The 19,656-nt window shown below is 42.7% G+C and overlaps 1 protein-coding gene across 16 annotated transcripts in view; it reads left to right on the top strand.

Moving 5' to 3' along the window:
* The window catches only part of ELMO1 (engulfment and cell motility 1), a 732,114-nt gene that overhangs the window by 299,493 nt on the left and 412,965 nt on the right, over positions 1 to 19,656 (top strand). For 15 of the 16 annotated variants that reach the window (XM_045053264.1, XM_045053261.1, XM_045053265.1 and 12 more), the window contains one exon: positions 886 to 1,033. In XM_045053264.1, the coding sequence (XP_044909199.1) occupies positions 956 to 1,033 (78 nt within the window). In that variant the 5' untranslated portion in view covers positions 886 to 955. Of the gene's footprint in view, positions 1 to 584; positions 745 to 885; positions 1,034 to 19,656 lie in introns of those variants that run through there. The other variant, XM_019825707.3, reaches the window with a different exon arrangement.

Here is a 19,656-nt window from a genome sequence, read left to right as displayed (position 1 = left end):
TGCTTGCATATATGAGACCCCATAATTATTTAACAAGTCCCTGTTGTAGAATATTCGTCCAGGTGGATGTGCAACTTTAAGAGGACAGAGATTCTCCACTATATTTTCACACGCGCACACACACACACACACACAGACACACACACAAATTTAAGTTTTGAGTCACATGAATGTGTTATCCGTTCAAAAATATTAAGTTAAAAAAGTCATCCTAAAGAAACAGGCCAGTAATCTAGGGGAGGCAGCAGAGGATAATCTTACTTCTTTTGTGAAAGCAACACTATTCATTCCAGTGAAAATTCAAGGTCTGTTCTGTTTGCCGCACTATCCACATCAGTCAATTTTCCTCCCTCCTGAAGGCGCAGTGTGTGAACTGGCCTTGGGGAGGGAGTGTGTGTATGCATGTGTGTGAACCTCAGGGCATTTCTTCTTCCTCATGATATCCTGGTTGCTATAGTGCGGAGCTCTATTTGTGACACACAGAAAATACTTTAAAGAAATGCTGCTTCCTGACCATGACTTCCTGGGCAATCTGTTCTTCCGGAGACTGTTGAGCGCGAGAAGTTTACATGCGTTTCTGGACAGAGTGAGCCCAGCTCATCCAGACCCTGGGCACCACTGGGAGCCAAACCCTGTGGTAAGGGACAAACTGCCCCTTGCGGGGACCACGTCTCCTGAAGGCTTCGACTCTAGGGCATTGGCTCCTTCCTGTCATCTGTCTTCTCTCCTCAGGAGCAGCCGGAGGTACAGTTGGTGCCCTGTGTGTTGTATACCCAGAGCCGTTTCTCATACCTAAACCACCAGTGAAAACAGGAAGTGATGAAGCAGAATTTGCCCTGCATCGGCACTGAGCAACTTTTCTTTCTTTTTGTCATTCCTCATTAGGTGTAGACACGTGTGGCCGTCTGCACTGTAGGATCCCGGTTCTATAAGCTTTGGACTCCCTGGGATTACCATGCCGCCCCCCGCGGACATCGTCAAGGTGGCCATAGAATGGCCGGGCGCCTACCCCAAACTCATGGAAATCGATCAGGTCAGTCATGCTGGCAGCAGTTTGGGGGTTCTCTTCAGTCTTCTTTCTGTCTTGGAATTTTCACAGACTTTGGTTAGCTCTTTTGTCCTCCTTTCTCTCTCTGGCTGTGCTGAAAAATCTGTGCAATAATAGTTGCAGTGTAGTTTGCTTTGTGTACCAGATACAGTGACGACGGATGGGGTTTTTATGCTCGTTCAACATCTACTTGGGTTGTGTGAATACACGGTTTGTGTCTGAAGCTGGGTGAGAGGCAGCAGGGCCCAGTGGCTTAGGTTCCGGGCAGTTGGCACAGTGGAGGCTATCCCGGCCCTGCCTGGCAGGCGCTCATGAGTAGGTGCAGGTTGTTTTATCCTAGGCAACATGAAACTTAATTTTTTGATACACTTTCCCCTTTGATTTTTGCAGAAGCAGCCAACAAGTACATTACAGTAACCGCTTAATAGTGAAATTAGTATAGAGGGGCTTGGGCTTGCCTCCCAGCTAATTGTAATTTTATTATTAGTGTAAAATGCACTGTCTGTCTAGTGCATTGTCTGGCATGTAATACATCCTCAATATGTATTTAATGAATGAAAAAATATTGAAAAGATTTTTTAATATGGCCCTACCTTTAAAGGCCTCCTTTAGCTTGGGTCTCAACAGTCTTACGGTGTGGCTTTGATTTGATTTGATTTGATTACAGGTTATCTCAGGAAGGTTACTAGAGCAAATAATTTAAGGAAAAAAAAAGATTGAGACTTATGTACACTTAGGGTTTCATAAAACAAATACCATAGAATTCTAGGTGGCTTTTAATATTTTCACAATTAGGCTACCATGGCAACTCCACTTTTTATATATGTTCTCAGTACTGTTCTATGATTATGATCTATAAATTTTTTTCCCCTGGTCAGATGTTATTATCTGGTTGAAGAATACTGTGAGAGTTGTATGGCATTGTGTGGATCCAAAAGACTATTGACATAAATTATAACGGTCAAATCAGAATCAGTTGAGCTTGAGTGTGAATTTGAGGAAGGGTAAAATTTTAGGATTGTTGTCAACAAAGGTGTCATCGGTCCAGCTCATCATTGTCATTTTAACTGCTCTACGAGGCAGTTTTTGTGGAGCTCTAGAAGCAACCCATGTGGGTAGAGAAGCCCATCCGGTAGTTTTATATAAATTTGTGTCAGGTAACAGATGTTTGTCCTTTTTCATGTGCTGTTCGAGAGAGGAGGTGAGTTGAATTTTAAAATATGCTTGGCACTACCTGGTGCAGACTAAATACAGTTAGGACTAGGTTTGCTACTGGCTGAGGGAACCAACGACTTCAAAGGGGAGTTGACCTGTTACATCCACATGGCAGTCCTGGGCTGGTGTGGTTGGTGCTCTGGGGACATGAACCCAGGCAGGCCTCTTCTGTCTTGTTGCTTTGCCTTTTCCATATGTGTGGCTGAGGATGGTTGGTTCGGGCTTCACCTGGGAGCTCACTGGAAATGCAAAGTCTCAGAACCTACCCCAGATCTCCTGACCTAGAATCTGCATTTTAGCTAGGTCTCCAGGAACTCCTGTGTCTAGTTAAGTTTGAGAAGTACTGAGCTGGATCCCTGGTACCCCAGGTCTGAGGTACTTGTTTAAATGTTCTTGGGGCTTCTACCTCAAGTGATTCTAAGTCAGTGGTTTAGTAAATTTTTTCCGTTTGATTCTGCCGTGGCTCCGGGAACCTCTGCTATCAGGCAATAGCTCCTGATACACATTCTTAGGGGTTTGTGGAGTCAGTGTCCTGTTCTTGCCTTTGGGGATGGCCTTTGATGTGTGTGTGTCTTAACACTTATTTTTTAGTTATCTTTTTATTTTGGAACAATTTTAGATTCATAGAAAAATCGTGAAGAGTCTATTGAGAGTTTCCATAACCCCTTCACTCAGTCTTCCCTAATGCTTAATATAACTGGTACATTTCCCAAAATGAAGGCATTAACAATGGCACATTACTGGTAACTAAACTACGAACTTTATTTGGATGTCAGCAGTGTTGCCACTGATGTCCTCTTTCTGTTCCAGGATCTAATCCAGGAATGCCAACCACATTGTAATATAGTCGTCATGGTTCCTCATTCTCCTCCAGCCTTTGACAGTTCTTCAGTCTTTCCTTGTTATTTCATGGCTTGAAGGTTTTGAGCAGTAACTTTAGTTCAATACAGTTTTTAAACAGAGAAATGGCAAGACTAGTACAAAGAACTTCTGTCTACCTTTTATCCAGATTCTTTAAGTATTAACATTTTGCTTCATATGCGGGACTGTTTTCTCCATTTTTTCTCTTTTTAATATATAGCTTTTTTCTGAACCATTTGAGAGTGACCTAGAGGCATCATCCCCTTTTACTCCTAAATACTCAGTGTAAGAGCAAAATCCTCCTTTTACATAACCATAGTCTCTTTATAAAAGCCAGGAAATTGAACAGTAGTTCAAAACTATCATCTAATTCAAAGTCCATAGACCATATTCAAGATTCATCAGTTGTCCCAATAAGATCCCTTATCCCTCCAGGCTCATGTATTACATTTATTGTCCTGTCCCGATGGTCTCCATTGACATGGAATGTTTCCTTAGTCTTTATCTTTTGTGGCCTTGACAATTTTGTAGAGTACAGGACAGCTTTGTGGAATATTCTTCAGTTTGGGTCTCTCTGATGTTTTCTTCCCAGGTTTTGCATTACCAGGTGAAATGCCAGAGAGATGATGCTGTGTCCTCTTCGGGGCATTGTATCAGGAGGCACCTGGTGTTTCCTTGTCTCGTTCTTGGTGATGATCCGGTTTTCCAAAGGCAGATATGAGGTTCACAGAAGTTAAGTGATTTGCCAATTCATGAGGCCAGGACACACACCCAGGTCTCTCTTACTCTGAAGACTGAACTTTTAAACAGTTGGCTAAATTGTGGGCCTTGTGGTATTGCCACATGGAGACTACACAAAGGATTAGAAACCTAACCCCTTATTGCCCTGCAGCGACTGAGATGGGAGTGAGAGACTCATGGCAGTGCTGGCGTCAGGTGTTGTTTCTTGATTGGGTCAGAAATTGGCCCAAGAATTGGAAATGTATTTGCACATGCAACAAAGACTTGAGCCATGATTCGTACTTGGACTTTTCTTCTGATCTTTTACCTTGCTCAGTGAGGGTCGCATAACCTGCCTCTCTCCTGTGGCAGGCTACCTTTGTTCAGAAAGCTCTTTGCTCCTTTTTACCCTGGGTAGCTACTATTTCAGTAAAAGGTTATTTCTGGGAGTTGGGGTCGGCTTTGCTGTCCCGTGTTCTCCTGAAACCTTGAGTATCCTTCCGCTTATCCCATTGTGTTGTCCCTGTCTGTCACCTTAAACCGGTGGTCCGACTCAACCTTGAGCGTGCCCAAGGATCACCCAAGGAGCTTGTGAAAAATGCACATTTCCAGCCGAGCTGCAGAGATTTTGATTCTGTCGCCAGGGGTGGGGCCCTTCCTCTGCTCTGTGAGGAACACTAAGTGAGGTTGATGCAGGGGCCCCCACACCTCCCAGTCCAAGGGCTCGTGAGAAACCGTCATGAGCCTGTAAATTGCTTCATCTTTGAGTGCAGTTTCTCTAGTGCCTGGAGAACAGTCCGTCCTTAATCAATGGATATTTAATTAACGAATAACTGGAAGAAGGAGCACATTTCTGCTCAGCTTTGCTCTATTGATGCCTGTTTGGTTCAAGGGGATGTCTGCACGGAGCCGACTGGTTTGTTTTCTCTCCAAATTGTGAAGAGACAATTCTGCCTTTCCACTCAGCAGGAAAAGCCCCTATGGGATTTTTACAAGAGGAGTTTGCCATACCATAGGAAGCCGTCAGAGGAGTTGTAAACGATCTCGTTGGCGGCTTCTGCTTTGGCCTTTATGGTCTGTTGCTGAGTTTCACCCTCAGGGGCCACTTGAGGCCACCAGTCGGTGGTTGTCTGGACACACTGAGCCTTAAAGCCTCCCATCCCCTGTCCTGGTTAACTTACTATTTTCTGAACAGCTTATTTTTCTCAATCAAGAGTATAGAACCCTCGACACTCTGACGAGAGGCGTTTGCTGAGAGTTAGTGTGGCCTAAGCAGTGCAGTACACTCTCCAGGACATTGAAACCTGGATGGGGCCCTGGAGCCCCCATATTTGTGAGAGGCTCTGTTACCCTCTTTGAGCCTCAGTATCTTCGTTTTGCAAAGCTGACATAATAATTTTGCACTTTCATGATTCTTGGGAAGATTAAAGGAAATGTGTGAAAAAGAATGTAGGACATCGCCTGGCTCAGAGTAATTACTCCATAAAGGCAGCCTTGTTTCTGCCAGTTTAAGCAAGTTCTCCTTAGATTAGGAAATGAGATGCGCTGGTTTTCTTTTTTACCTGCTCTTTGTCAAGAATGGTGCCCTGGCTTTCTCCTTCTTTCTGTGCCTAATGTTTTTATTTTTATTAAACAATTTTTTTAATGTTTATTTTTGAGAGAGAGAGTGGGGGGGCGGTGAGGGGCAGAGAGGGGGATACAGAGGACCCCATACAGGCTCCACACTGACGGCAGAGAGCCAGATGTGGGGCTCGAACTCACAAACCATGAGATCATGACCCGAGCCCAAGTCGGACGCTTAACTGCCCGAACCACCCAGGCACTCCTGCCTAATGTTTTTAATGTTTAGGAATGAGAGACAACTAAAGGGTAAGTGGGAAGCATCACCTAGTAATAAGGGAGAATGCTAACTGGACATGCAGCCAGTTGTGCTGTGGAATATTCACTGGCTCCCTAGCACTTCTCCTTGATAGTTTCTTCTGTTTCTTGGCCACGTGCCAGCATTCTGGGCAGCAGATATTCTGTTCCCACATGTGCGCCTCAGGCCTCTAGTTTCTCCTGTCTGCCCTGCCCCACATTCCTTCCTTTCCAAGGAGTGCACTGTGGCCAGAAAGCCACCACTCCTGTCTGCGCCTTACAAGTCCTCTGCTTATGGGTTTGCGTGCCTCCAGGATCTCATGATGCCCTTGTCTCCTGCCATCCTCTTCCCGCCCCACACCCGCACCCACTGCCAGCAGAGGAGGGAAGGGATGGTCCTGCCCCTGTCCCAGGCCATTCAGTCTGTCCCATCCCCCGACTCTCTGGCTGCACCTGTGTTCTAACCCGTCCTTTCCCCTTACCTGAGGCTTTGCCCCATCACTGTTGTCTTCAGTTGTTCTGTTCTTCTCTGTTTTCACCAATAAGCTCTTCTGTTCCTGCCTTGGAAGGCCCTTCTCTTGACCTAGTAACTCTCTTGCCAGCGTGTAATTTAGGTTGTGTCTTTCCATTCTAAGTTGATTTAAATGTTGTCAGTATAGACCGTCACCTGTGCTGTGTCAGTATCTACTTAATCTGAGAATGAGTAACAACTTTCCTCTCCCTGGAGCTGCTCTCTGATGGCTGCAGTGCCTTCTGCTTTGCTAAATCGAGTGGTCCTCCCTCCGCCTTGCTTGGCCTCGCTGTCTTGGTTACACTTGGCAAAGCTGCTCATTCTGATCTTCTTGAAACTCCCTGTTCTTCATTAAGCTGCAGTCCTGAGATTCTCCCTCCTTGTCTGATTAGTCTTTGTGAGTTTCCTTCATGGTTCCACGACTTTCTCCTTTCTAAATTTGCCCCAGCCTCAGTGCTTAGCCCACTGGTCTGTGTGTTTACTACTGATACTCTTTGTCTAGATTCCATGTTCTCTCTTGGCTTGAAGTATAACTTCTATCTAAGTAACACCAGCTCTGTCACCAGTGTGCCCCTGCTAGCTGGCCACCAGGTCTTCTCCATTTGATAGATACGTTATTCCTCTATATAAGCCTCCATGTGCCTGCAGAATACAAGCAAGTGATTGGTGAAACTGTGCAGATGTAAGCCTGCAGAAAGGTGGTGTGATAGGAGTTACCAACTTTTGGAAGTTATTTCAGGTAGAAGAAGGAAGGGTTAGATGTGTTGTTCACAACCCCAAGTGTACAGACTCCATCCTGTCCATACAAGGAAATAAAGCCCACTTCTACTCAGGAAAAGCTAGCCCAAGCCATCCCAGCAGGCAAGGGGTCTGGGTCATCTCTAATATCTGTGCACCGGACAAGCCCTTGGGAAGGTTGTTATGCATCATGTTCAGGCCCAGAAACAATGATGGGGAGAGATGCATATATTTTTTTAAATGTTTATTTTTGAGAGAGAGAGAGAGAGAGAGACCGAGAGACAGAGAGCACGAGCGAGCAGGTGAGAGTCAGGGAGGGGCAAAGGGAGAGGCAGACAGAGGATCTGAAGTGGGCTTGATGCTGATAACAGTGAGCCCGATGTGGGGCTTCAACTCACAAACTATGAGATTATGAACTGAGCCGAAGTTGGACATTTAACTGACTGAGCCACCCAGGTGTCCCGCATGGTTTTTTAACCTTAGTTGGATCATTCTCAAGGATCCTTCTCAAATCCTTCCCAAATGCTTCAAGGGTGAGGGGTGTATGCAGTGTGTTTGAAGGCTTTTCACACTCACTCCTGCAACAGCAGCTTATATTGGCCTTTTGATTTTTGCATGCTTTTGCAAAAGATTTTGTTTGAGGAGAGTATAACACAACTAAAAAAAAGTAAGTCATGGATGATTCTTGAGTGATCCTAAGACTTGAGTCAGATTCTTTCTTTATTTATTTTTTTCTTAAAAAAATTTTTTTAAATGTTCATTTATTTTTGAGAGAGGGAGGGACAGAGCATGAGCTGGGGAGGGGCAGAGAGTGAGGGAGACACAGAATCCGAAGCAGGCTCCAGGCTCTGAGCTGTCAGCACAGAGCCCGATGCAGGGCTCAAACTCACAAACCGTGAGATCATGACCTGAGCCAAAGTCGGATGCTTAACAACTGAGCCACCCGGGTGCCCCTTGAGTCAGATTCTTTAATTTGACTTGATGTCCCCTCCATGATTTCCCTTCATATTACCCAGGGTGCAAGGTATCTTTGTATTGACCAGGGTTCAAAGCTGCTGTGTGCAATTTTTAAGTACCATCTTGCTATATAGAAACTTCCCCTTTAGAAGTATGTCCCTGCACATGCATGTATGTGGTTCGTTTCTTGCGGTTTCTTTCTGAGAGTAAACCTGCTTGAATTCCTCCTGCTTCTGTTCAGCCCTTCATTCCTTTAAATCCTGGCTTTGCTAACACTGCCCAGAGCCTTCTTTGTATTCAAACCTTTGCTGAGTGTGTTATAATGCAGTCATTTTTCCATCCTTCTCATTTCTTATACCATTTTCTTTGCCTGTAGCTTTTATTCAGTTAATATAGTATGCACATAATGTTGCTTACATTTTTTTAGTGTACCCATGTCTTTTGAAGTAGATTATATGCTCCCGGTGATCAGTCAGCTTGTGTTTTACGTGTATTTGTACCCTGTGATCCCTTACATCGATCTCTATTTCTGTGTGTATCTACTTTAGGTTTGAACTATGAACAGTAAGGATGAGAATAAACCATTGATATTCTCCATCCATCCTCCTAGCAGAAAAATTGTAGTAGCATCCTCTGCCTATATATGGTCGGGGATATTATTTCCCTAAGAGAAACCTACATGATGTGTTTTCAGGCAAGCGTGTACAAAACGACTGCCTGCATTTTCCCCTTGGCTATCCTATTTCTGTAGATGTTTTTTTTGGTTTTTTTTTTTTTTACATTTTTTAATGTTTATTTATTTTTGAGAGAGAGAGAGAGAGAGAGAGAGAGAGAGAGAGAGAGAGAGAGAGAGGCAGGCAGAGAGAGAGGGAGACACTGAATCCGAAGCAGCCTTCAGGCTCTGAGCTGTCAGCACAGAGCCCGAGGTGGGGTTCAGAGAACCCATGAACCATGAGATCATGACCTAAGCCAAAGGCAGACATTTAACCGACTCAGTTACCTGGGGACCCCTCTGTAGATATTTAAGATATAATCTAATATGTATAACTTTGATTTACCCAAGACCTTTTTAAAGCTCATTAATTGCATAAAGCACATTTAAATTTTTGTGCTTGACATTGGAGTTTTGCTCATTCTGTACATAATAATAACAGTAGCAGTAGAAATAATAGCATGGGCCATCTGATGAGCACATACGATATGCCAGGCAGTATGTTAAATGCCTTGCAATGGAGTATTTCATCCCCCAAAAAGACTTTAGATGTCCTAGTTCATAATTGTTCACAAGTTCATTAATTTGCCTCAGATCACACGGCTGGGAAGCTACTGATTTGAATACAACACTGCATGATACTAAAACCCAGGCCATTTCTACTAAACCATAAATCTGTTTCGTAACTCTTTTTTAAAAATTTTATTTCGGCCTAATTGAGGTGTGATTGACATGCATTATGAGATATTTAGAGTGTACATCATGGTGATTTGATATACAGATATACTGTGAAAGGATTCTCCCCCATAGAGTTAATTACATACCCATCACTTCACATATTTATCTTTGTGTGTGTGTGTGAGAATGTTCAAGTTCTACTTTCTTAGCACATTTCAATTATACAATACACTGTCATCAGCTGTAGTCACCATGTTTTACATTAAGCTTTATTCATCTTATAGGTGATAGTTTGTACCCTTTCGCCAGCCTCTGCCTGTTTCTTCTACCTCCCCAGTCCCTGGCAGCCATCTTTCCATTCTGTTTCTGTAAGTTTGATTTAAAAAAAAATTCCATGTGTAAGTGATATCATGTAGTATTTGCCTTTATTTAACTTATCTTACTTGTTAAGTAGTTCTTTTTCAGATTCTCCATCTCTTATGCTCCTCCCTAATTGTTCCAACCATTAACACCAGTCTGATTTGAGGAGAGACATACACCATTGCCAAATTTGTTTGCTCCAGTCACTAATGACGTGACTTCCAGGGACACACCGTGTTATGAAAGCAAAGGTGGTATTTCTTTAAAAATGAGGGGCAGTGTGGCCACTGGCCTAGGTTACTCCTGAAGGAACCACCTGAAATGAGACATCCTGTTGAGGCTGGACACTGGTAAGGCAGTTTGACTTGGTGCTTATAGGCATGGGCAGTGGGCAGACTGATAGGGCCTGAAAGTCTGGGCTGCCACTTGAGAGCTGTGTGACTGGGGGCAAGCCTCCTGCTTTGTAAGAAAGAATTGGCAGTATTCATACATCCTTCCTGGCATTGTGGGGATTCAGTGAGATCATCATTCAACGCTCTGCTTAATAATGGTAACCGCTAGCAGTCAGTTATGAGTTTTCAGATTGGCACAAGCTTTTTGTGTTTCGGGCAAGACTGGAACCAATAATACAAACTTCTACTTAGTTGCATTAAAGTCAGTTCTGTAGCCTGAAAACCCATAATTCCTGCGACATTTAAATATTGACAGCCTGGTGAGCTAAAATGACAACTGAACCCAAAATAAGTTTTGAATTCAGAACTTTAAGATCACATAGCACATAGAATGCACAATATGAATGTACTTAATACCACTGAACCGTACATTTAAAAATGGTAAGGGCCACCTGGGTGGCTTAGTCGGTTAAGCGTCTGACTTCAGTTCAGGTCATGATCTCACATTTTGTGAGTTTAAGCCCTGAATTTTGCTCTGTGCTGACAGCTCAGAGCCTGGAGCCTGCTCTGGATTCTATGCCTCCCTTTCTCTGCCCCTCCCCTGTTCGCTCGCTCTCTCTCTCAAAAATAAATAAACATTAAAAAAACCTTTATAAAAATGGTTGCAAGTGGAAATTTTATGTTTCATATTAAGTTTATTTATTTTGAGAGAGAGAGCAAGCAAGCATGTGAGTGCAAGCCAGGAAGGGGCAGAGAGAAGGAGAGAATCCCGAGCAAAGCCTTATGTGGGGCTCGATCTCCCCAACCTATGAGATCATGACCTGAGCTAAAATCAAGAGTCAATAGCTTAACCAACTGAGCCACCCAGGCGCCCCTGGAAATTTTATGTTGTGTGTAGGTTACCATAATACACAAAGTTTTAAAATCCCGTAGAATCGAGAAAATGAGATTGGATTTCTGAAAAGCGAGGTTCCAACTTTGCATTGCAAAAATTAAAAGTCCTGTAATTTTCCTAGACTGTTCTTTCCTGACTTGTTGGATTGTATCACCATTTCTCAGCCTCAGAGCCACTGAACTTTTGGACTGGATGATTCTTTTTTTTTTTTTTTTTAATTTTTAAATGTTTATTTTTGAAAGAGAGACAAAGTGTGAGCCGGGGAGGGGCAGAGAGAGAGGGAGACACAGAATCCAAAGCAGGCTCCAGGCTCTGAGCTGTCAGCACAGACCCTGATGTGGGGCTCGAACTCATGAACCATGAGATCATGACCTGAGCTGAAGTCGGACGATTAACTTACTGAGCCACATAGGTTTGTCCCCCTGGACTGGATGATTCTTAGTTACGAGTGCTGTCCTGTGCATTATAGGATTTAAGCTGTATCCTGGCCTTTACCCACTAGGTGCCAGGAGCATCCCCTCCCCCAGTTTTGGCAACCAAAAATGTCTCTAGACATTGCCACATGTCCCCTGGGCAATTGACGAATTTCTCTCTGTTGAGAAGGGACTAAATCGGTGGTTCCCAAGCTTGGTTCTTTGCTGGAATCACTTACGAAACATATTGAACATACGGAGAGGATTATTTGTAGGTACATTCGGAGGCCCAGGGATTCCTGTTTTTATCAAGCTCCTTGGTGATGCTGATGCTCTTGGGGCCAGATTTGGAAATCACTGTTGTGAGGCCCTCTAAATTTCTGACTCTCTCTGTTGGCGACTCATCTGGTTCCCACAGTAACCTTCAGTGTGTGATTCAGTACCCGCATCAGTAAAATGGTCCTACTAATTCTTCACCTCTCCTTACTTTACACAGTGTCCAAACATAGCACCTGCAGGAGCTCCTTCTGTTCCACATGACAAAGATGTGACAAAGCCCGTGTGCGGCTGCACTATTGCTTTGTGTGATGTCATAATAAAGGTAGAATGACACTGTGACAGGAATAGTCATTCCTCATCTGATTTTGCAACTGTTGGACTTGGTATTGTAGCTGTTATTACTTAAACTTCCTTTAAAATAAAGTGACCGGGCCATTTCCTTTTCTGGTTTAGCTCCCTCTCGTTGTGTGACAGAGTCTATATAACCCCATAAAATAGCGTTTGCCATGCTTTGGAAGGGAAAGACAGCAAACCTATTTCTCCCCTCAACCATGAGCTCAGTTTAATTGAGCAAGAATGAATGCTACCATTCTGCTTTTCCTTCTGAAAATGAATTGAAGATTTTAGTTTGCTTTCTAGGTTGATTTCAGCAGAGAAATCTTTCTGCAAGGGGGTGGCCCTGGTGAGAGGAACGTGCCTTTCCTTGTTCCCACCATGCATTCTAAATATATTATTACATTTTATTAATTACCCTTGGGAAGATTTATTTTTGTCCTTCCATCAAAGCCATCCATGATCAAAAGACAACCAAATGGCTTTGAGATAAGATATATCCATTTTCAAAATGATTGTAGATGGACCATTACTCTGGGACAAGTTTGTGGTGATCTGTTTGGGTTTGTCAGCATCATCACGGTAGGATGCTGGTTATTTCTGGCTCACTTCTTTCTTGACCTCCTGACCCATATAAACAACCACGTATCAGCCTATTTGCCTTGGCCATCTCTGTCCCTTGTCCTGCAAACTCAATATATTAAAAACCGTCCTATCATTCCTATCATGCCTTCTACTCCAAGACCTGTGTTGCTTTGCTCCAGAAACTTCATGTTTTCCTTTTCCAGGTGATAGGTGAGAACATACACGTAGTTTGCTGAAGCTGAAACTGTATGTCCTCCCAGGCTCTTCCCTCTTCATTGGCTTTTCTGTCCAATCAGTTACCTCAGTAAACTTGCCTGCATCTGGTCCCTTTTTATCACATCTGATGCTGCTGCTGCTCTGGCTGGCCCTGTTTTCCCTGGGCAATGTGGAGGAACAGAGAGAGCAACAAGGCAGGACTTAAAAATAAGTGTATCAGTTATCTCCCAAAGGGAGAACTTTAAAAGCAAGAGGACGATATCTCCATGAGCAGATTATGAACACAAAGGAGGTAGATAGAAATTGAGGAGTATATGGGTATCAGAAAGAATCAATTAGAAATCTTAGAAATGGAAAATATACATATGGTAAGTGAAATATAAAAAAAGAAGGAAAACTACAAAAGATAAGTAAAAACAATAGAATGCACAGACAGAGTAACCCTAGAGTAGATTTGGCTAGAGAGAAAATTGATAACTTGGAGAATGAGAATGAGGAATTCATTCAGAACATAGCTCAAAAGATGAATGAAAAATATGATTGTGAATTTGTGTTAAAAGGATGCATTAGGAAGTTGTAACCTATGTCTAGTGGCAGTCCTACTAATAAAGAATGCAGAGCACCTGGGTGGCTCAGTCAGTTAAGCATCTGACTTTGGCTCAGGTCATGATCTCATGGTTTGTGAGTCTGAGTCCCATGTTGGGCTCTGTACTGATAGCGTGGATCCTGCTTCAGATTTTCTGTCTCTGTCTCTGTCTCTCTCTGCTCCTCTCTCTCTTTCTCTCAAAAATAAATAAATAAACATGAAAAAAGGACAAAATGAATGGTGGAGAGGCAATATTTGAGGAAATCCTAGCTAATATCTTACTTCTCTGGAACTGAAGAGAAATTCTGCAGTGGGAGAGAACAGAGGCTCTGGATTTGGCTGATTGGATCAGTAGAGGCTCTGCTATTCGGAGCTAAATGGACTTAGTACTTTATCCAAGAGCCACAAGAAAAGGAGAGGTTTATAAGCAGGGGATTGGCATGGTATGATTTGTACTTTTAGAAGATGTCCCTACTGAAAGCAGCCTAAAATCTGCAATTCATTTTCAGAAGGAAAAGCAGAATGCTAGAGGTCATTCTTGCTCAGTTAAACGGAATTCTCGGTAGAGGGGAGAAATAGGTTTGCTGTCTTTCTCTTCCAAAGCATTTGTATGTTTTGCAAGAGGTAAAATGAAATGAGAGAGATTATTTAGATAGCCCTTGCAATAGTCCAGGCAAGGAGTGATATGCCGTGGCTTAGGATAGTGATGGGAGATAGAAAGAAGTGAAGCATATGTCTCATCAAGATGTCTAGTAGGATTAAATTGACGCGAAATTGATGATTGATTATATGTAGGGGGTGTCAGGTGAAGAGGAGGGAAATGTTAAAGATGATTCCAAGATTTCTTGTGTGAATAGCAAATGGTGGTAGCAGCTATCAAGATAGTGGAGGGATATTTAGGTGGACTCACAGTCTTCATGGAAACCTTACACAAATGGGTACAGGACAATAAAGCAGGTATCTGTATGACTGTACCTCCTTTCAGATTTTCTTTGGGTTTCAATGCACTGGCCAATTTGTCCACTTAACTCGTCTCTCAACCTCCAGTGCAATCACCTGTCATTAGGAAATGCACTTGACTATGTCACTTTCCTGCTTAAAAACTCAGGATGGGTCCTAATCATCAAGAGTTGTTTATAGGACTTAGACATCTTTTGCCTCTGAGTTGCCTGTTTAACCCCTCTCTCATTCATGCGTATGACACTGTTCATATGTCACATGAGCCATGGCTTTGCATTTGCTAGACTTATAACCAAAAGTACCCTAAGCAACCCAGATATCATCTGTTTTTAATTGCTCCTCTGTACCCAGAAGCAGAATAAAGAAGAAGGTTTAGTGAGTCACCTGTGAGATTGACTTGGTGGGGCCGAAGAGCCAATAATATGAAGGGCAAGGAAGCTATAATGTTGATTCCAAGCTTATTTTCTGGCAAACTAGAAGAAGATGAGTAAAAGCTGCAAATTAGGAAAGAGTTTTGGGGTAGGTTTTGAGTCTGAGGTTATGGAAGGATACACACTCAAGTTACAATGGCCTGAAACAGAAGGGAACTACACAGAAGTGAGGGCTGGATGTTGGATTTGAGCATAAGGTGAGAAGGGGACCAGAGCACAGAGAATTCTTCCACTGGATGTCGGAAGTCTCAGTGTTCACTTAGGGTTTCGTCACAAGGCAGTGGCATCTACTATTCTCATGGAAGTGCTGAAACATCATGCATTAAATAATGTTTATCATGAACTCACTATATGCCAGGAACCAAGATGCCCAGAAGTCCAGCACCCTTCCCCTTGGGTGTTAGCTCTGGGCACTTGGTCTTGTTGTTCATGGTTGCCAGGGTTTCAGATTTGGGATGGAGTTAAAGAACGCAGATTCTGAAATGACATAGGTCCAGGTTCAAATTCTGGCTTTGTTCTAGATGTTTTAAGGCTTTGAGCAAGTTACTTAACATCTCAAGATCCTATGACAGTTTCATCATTTGTAAAATAGACTTAGTAGTATCATCTTATAGGGGATATATGATAGTCATTCAATAAATTGTAGCTATTACTATTACCATAAGTGTCAGAAAGGCTGGCCAAGTGATGGTAGATAATAAAAGTCTAGGTTGATGATGTCTCAAAGTTAAGGGAGTTTTAGAAAGTGCATGAGGTTGTGGCTATTGTTTGCATATTCCAAACCCTTCAAGAAGAGCCTGTTTTGTTATTCTTCAAGGCTATGGTTCAGCCTTAGATTACCATTGCCCCATTCATGGGACATCTATTTGAGACTTGAAAGTCCATGTCCTTCCGCTGTTGGCTGGAAGATGTCCCAGCACATCCATTACCATTCAAGAAAGAAGGATGAATTGGCATTGGTGTATCCACTCACAAACAAGTAAACCCACCACATAATGAAGAGAGTCAAGAAATAAAGGAGGAGGAGAAATTGAAAAAATAAACTCGCTTCTTAAAAACTCCCTTTGCCACCAGTTCCTCTCAGTGTGCTTTTGACTGCTGTCTTATATCGAATCTTGGTTTCTTTGCAGTTGATAAACCTTCATAATCCTGTTTTTAAATTGAACCTGAACAAAGTAAGGTTCTGGCTTTCTTGTATCAGCTCACCTACACTGATAATACCCTACTCATGTGGGTCCACAGTCATTTCTGTTTATCATACTGAGCCTGCCTGTCCTTTAAATTTTAAATCATGCACATAAATACTTATTAACCTTCCACATATGAATTTGACACAAACAAGTAGACTATTTCACAGGAGTGAGGGTAGGCCGACCTTATGACCTCAGCTGGTTTGGAGTACAAATCCCTCCTTTCCACAGAGAACACTTGGTTGCAAGCGTGTGGAGTATAGTGGTGTGCCAGCCAGTGGGGAGTCATCTGGGCATACTTCTTGGAAAGCACTGATAATTAGGGAAAGTTGAGAGGGAGATAGGAAATAAGAGATTGGTTGTTATTGCTGCCTGAGATACTGAGATTTGGGGGAAAAATATGTTTCTTATGTCCCTAGCAACATTGGTATTAGGATAATATAAAATAGGGACTAGGAAGGAGAATCAAAAAAGATAATTGGTATCAGTCGTGCTTTGTTTTTGCATTGTTCATTTTCATACTTCTGTCACTTTCTAAAATTTCAGTTTCCCTTCCAATTGAAGGGAAATACAGTTTCTACTGAGGAGGAATATCAGAATACCTCAAAGAGAAAGGGTTTTTTTCACTTGTCTGTAACCCACTAACACACAAAAGTGCTAATTATTTATGTCTTTGCTCATTTACACAGTCCAATGATTTTTTTTACACAAAGACTCTACTTTATCTTGCTAAAATGTGATATTTAATTAGTTTCATGAAGCTTGAAACAAGTCATTATAAAGAAACCATTTCTGAAACAAATCATTTGTCAAGAAAAAGGTGGCATAGCCTATCATCTTTCAGTTTTTAAAATTAATGTGATCCGCATGGTTGTACTACTTTGGAGATGTAGTTGTAAAGCCCTTTGTCACTTCCGACAATGGAATCTTGTGCCAGTGATTCACATTGGAACTGTTATCAAAATACTTGCTTTCCAAGAACCAGCTAACTTTGCCCAGGAAAATGTGGTTTTGTCATTCTCGTTCAGATTATTCAGGCTGCCCATAGGAATACAGTAGGCACACACCACCCCCCTCAGAGCGCATCACATTCCTCCATACAAAAGTATGGAGGTAAATGGCTCTGAAGCATGGAGACTCATCATAGGGCTCCTTGGGGTGGGGGTGGAAGGATAAAGCTGTTCTAAGATGACTTGTGTCATTGACACAATGTCAGGAAGCACCTCCGGGAACTAGGCGGGTTACTGTACATTAAAGTTTCTCCAAATCCTATTGTAGGCTAAGTCGTAGTTAACATGCGTATCCCTTCTCAGAGGTGTCCTGACATGTGGAAGCTGGGTTTCTTTTCTTTCTGGGCCAACATTAGTCATAACTGCTGTGCAGAATATGTTCAATGAATTTCCATCTATAAAAGCAAAGTAAAATCCCAAGTGCTGTGCTGTATCGCCTCAAAGTGTCAGAATAAAGCATCTGTCACATTCTTTTAAAGCATTGGAGAAAAGCTTTTTAACACACTGAAACCAAAAACTTTAAGTCTTTGTGGAAAATAGTTTTGCAATTAAAGGACTGTAAGACGCTGGCCGTATGGAAGGGCAGACGCATGGTGGGGATCGGAGATTGCTTCTGTTTTCCTCTTGCTATGTTCCTTCTTTAGCTTCTGCATGAGCTCTAGCGGCTGTCGGAAAGAGACCAGAAGAAAGGGAAAGAAGCTAAAAGTCTGGAAAAAGAAGACGTGGTCTTAATGAAACAATATTTGCTAATTGCCTGCCTTGCGGGGGCCCAGCAGCCACTCGCCTGGGAAGTGACAGAGGTGTCTCAGAGGCGGTCTCTGCCTCCATAGCAAGTGTAACTGAGTTGGCAGACAAAATGAAAATGAGTTGAAGAATGAAGAATAGGAAGAGATGAGAGCCAAAGGCAACAACGGGGCTGGAGTCACTCAAAGAAGAAAGAGGAATTGGATATTCATTCATGTATTTATTTCATCAACTTTTAAAAAAAAGTAGCTGTAAAGTGGCAACACAGGATACAAGAATTTTGAAAGAAGCTCTTCATAAATAACATTATGCAGTGTCTTTCTCTGTCCTGGGTGCTATCTCAAAGGTTTTACCTGTGCCATCTCAGTTCATCTTCATGATACTACAGTGTGTGAGGTACTGTGTTTATTTTCAGTAGAGAAAACGGAATCACTGAGAGAAGTCATAAACCTAAGGATTACAAAACCCGGAGTTGCAGAAGTTGGAGTTTAAGCCCAGGAGGTCATTTTCTAAAGATGAGAGCTCATAGTTGAGGGAAGATCTAGAAAGGCAGGGAGTGGATAAAAATTCAGCATTCCCAATGCTTTCCTGGTGTCTGTTAACTTAATGTCACCACATAAGCACTTTCCCCCCTGTGTCATTAAAAACATTTGAAATGAGTGAGGTTTCAGTGAAACCAGGCTCTGTTTTCTGGGCGATGTCCGTTTTGGGACAAGTGTGTGCCTGACAAGTGACTGTCGGAGGCTAGAACTCCAGCCCATAATCCGTAGGTGCTCACAGCTTGTGGTCACAACGCTGGGGGTGCTATCAGCCTCCATGGGTCAGTGTCAAGGGAGCAGTGTGTGCACGGACAGATTTAAGAGCCCTGAGGTGAGCCTTTGGGCTGGATGAGTCTTCAGGACAGATGCCTCTGCCAACGGACAGGAACAGGTGGTTAAACAGGAACTGTGCTCATAGGAGGCATGTCAGGGACAGGGACATGGATGTGGCAGAACTGTGGGGCTCTTTCCAGGGGAAGGAGCCTCAAGGCAGGCTGGACGCTGCCTGTCCCTAAACAAACAAGCAGAGATTCCCAAGGATGTTTCTTCTTGGGATTCTCTGATGCCTTAAAAGAACCATGTGGTTTGTGTGAGAGCATAGTTTTTTTTTAAGAGATAAAAGGGAGCCAAGAGGAAGATCTGGTTTAGTAAGGAAGAAGATGAAGTGTTAAGCTTTCATGAAGGGGTGGCAGGACATCCACATGGATCTGCCGGAGGGGTTATTGGTATTGCTGGACCAGACCTTAGAAGAGGGTCAGAGTGGAAGGCATGGATTCAGGAATTTATGATACTGGCATTTCATTAAAGACAAGGGAGAGATAATAAAAAGGAAAGCAAAGACCAACACCCACTTTAACGAATAGAGAGAAGAGAGTGTTGCCAGAGACACAAGATTAAAAATGAATTGCTAGAGAATTTGGCCATTCGCAAAAATGTAGCTGATCTTATGAAAAGTAGATACACAAATCTTTTTGTATAGGAAATTTGTTCTCCTGACTCGCTGTCTTTGATAAATTCCATTAGATAAGGGAATTCTTCTGGAGAATAAGAGTTAAAGTCAAAAGGGAGGAATAAATCTTAAAAAAACAAAAAAAAAAAAACAACAAAAAAAGCTACTCCTTGAATATAACTGTTGGCACATGGTACTTTGCCAATCAGATTCATATGGAAATGCATACTTTGACAAATAAAAATATTTCTGCCAGCATTAAAATTTCCCCAGAAAAATATAAAATGAAGAAATACTTTTCTATGCTGCAAGATGACCTCACTGTTGCTAAGGGGAATGAGGAAAAGAGTGTGGTGGTCTGGGGCCACCCCTAACCACCTGCAAGGTGCAATCTGGTAACCGTCTAACCCTCCTGGTTATCCTTAAAAACATTCCTGCTCTTCCCATCTCAGCTCACTGCTGAGGCCAAGAAGATAG

This window comes from Felis catus, chromosome A2, assembly GCF_018350175.1.
Source record: "Felis catus isolate Fca126 chromosome A2, F.catus_Fca126_mat1.0, whole genome shotgun sequence".
In the NCBI taxonomy this organism is placed as follows: Eukaryota; Metazoa; Chordata; class Mammalia; order Carnivora; family Felidae; genus Felis; species Felis catus.
Note: the sequence above shows the minus strand (reverse complement) of the source record. Positions and strands in the feature narration are given on the sequence as shown.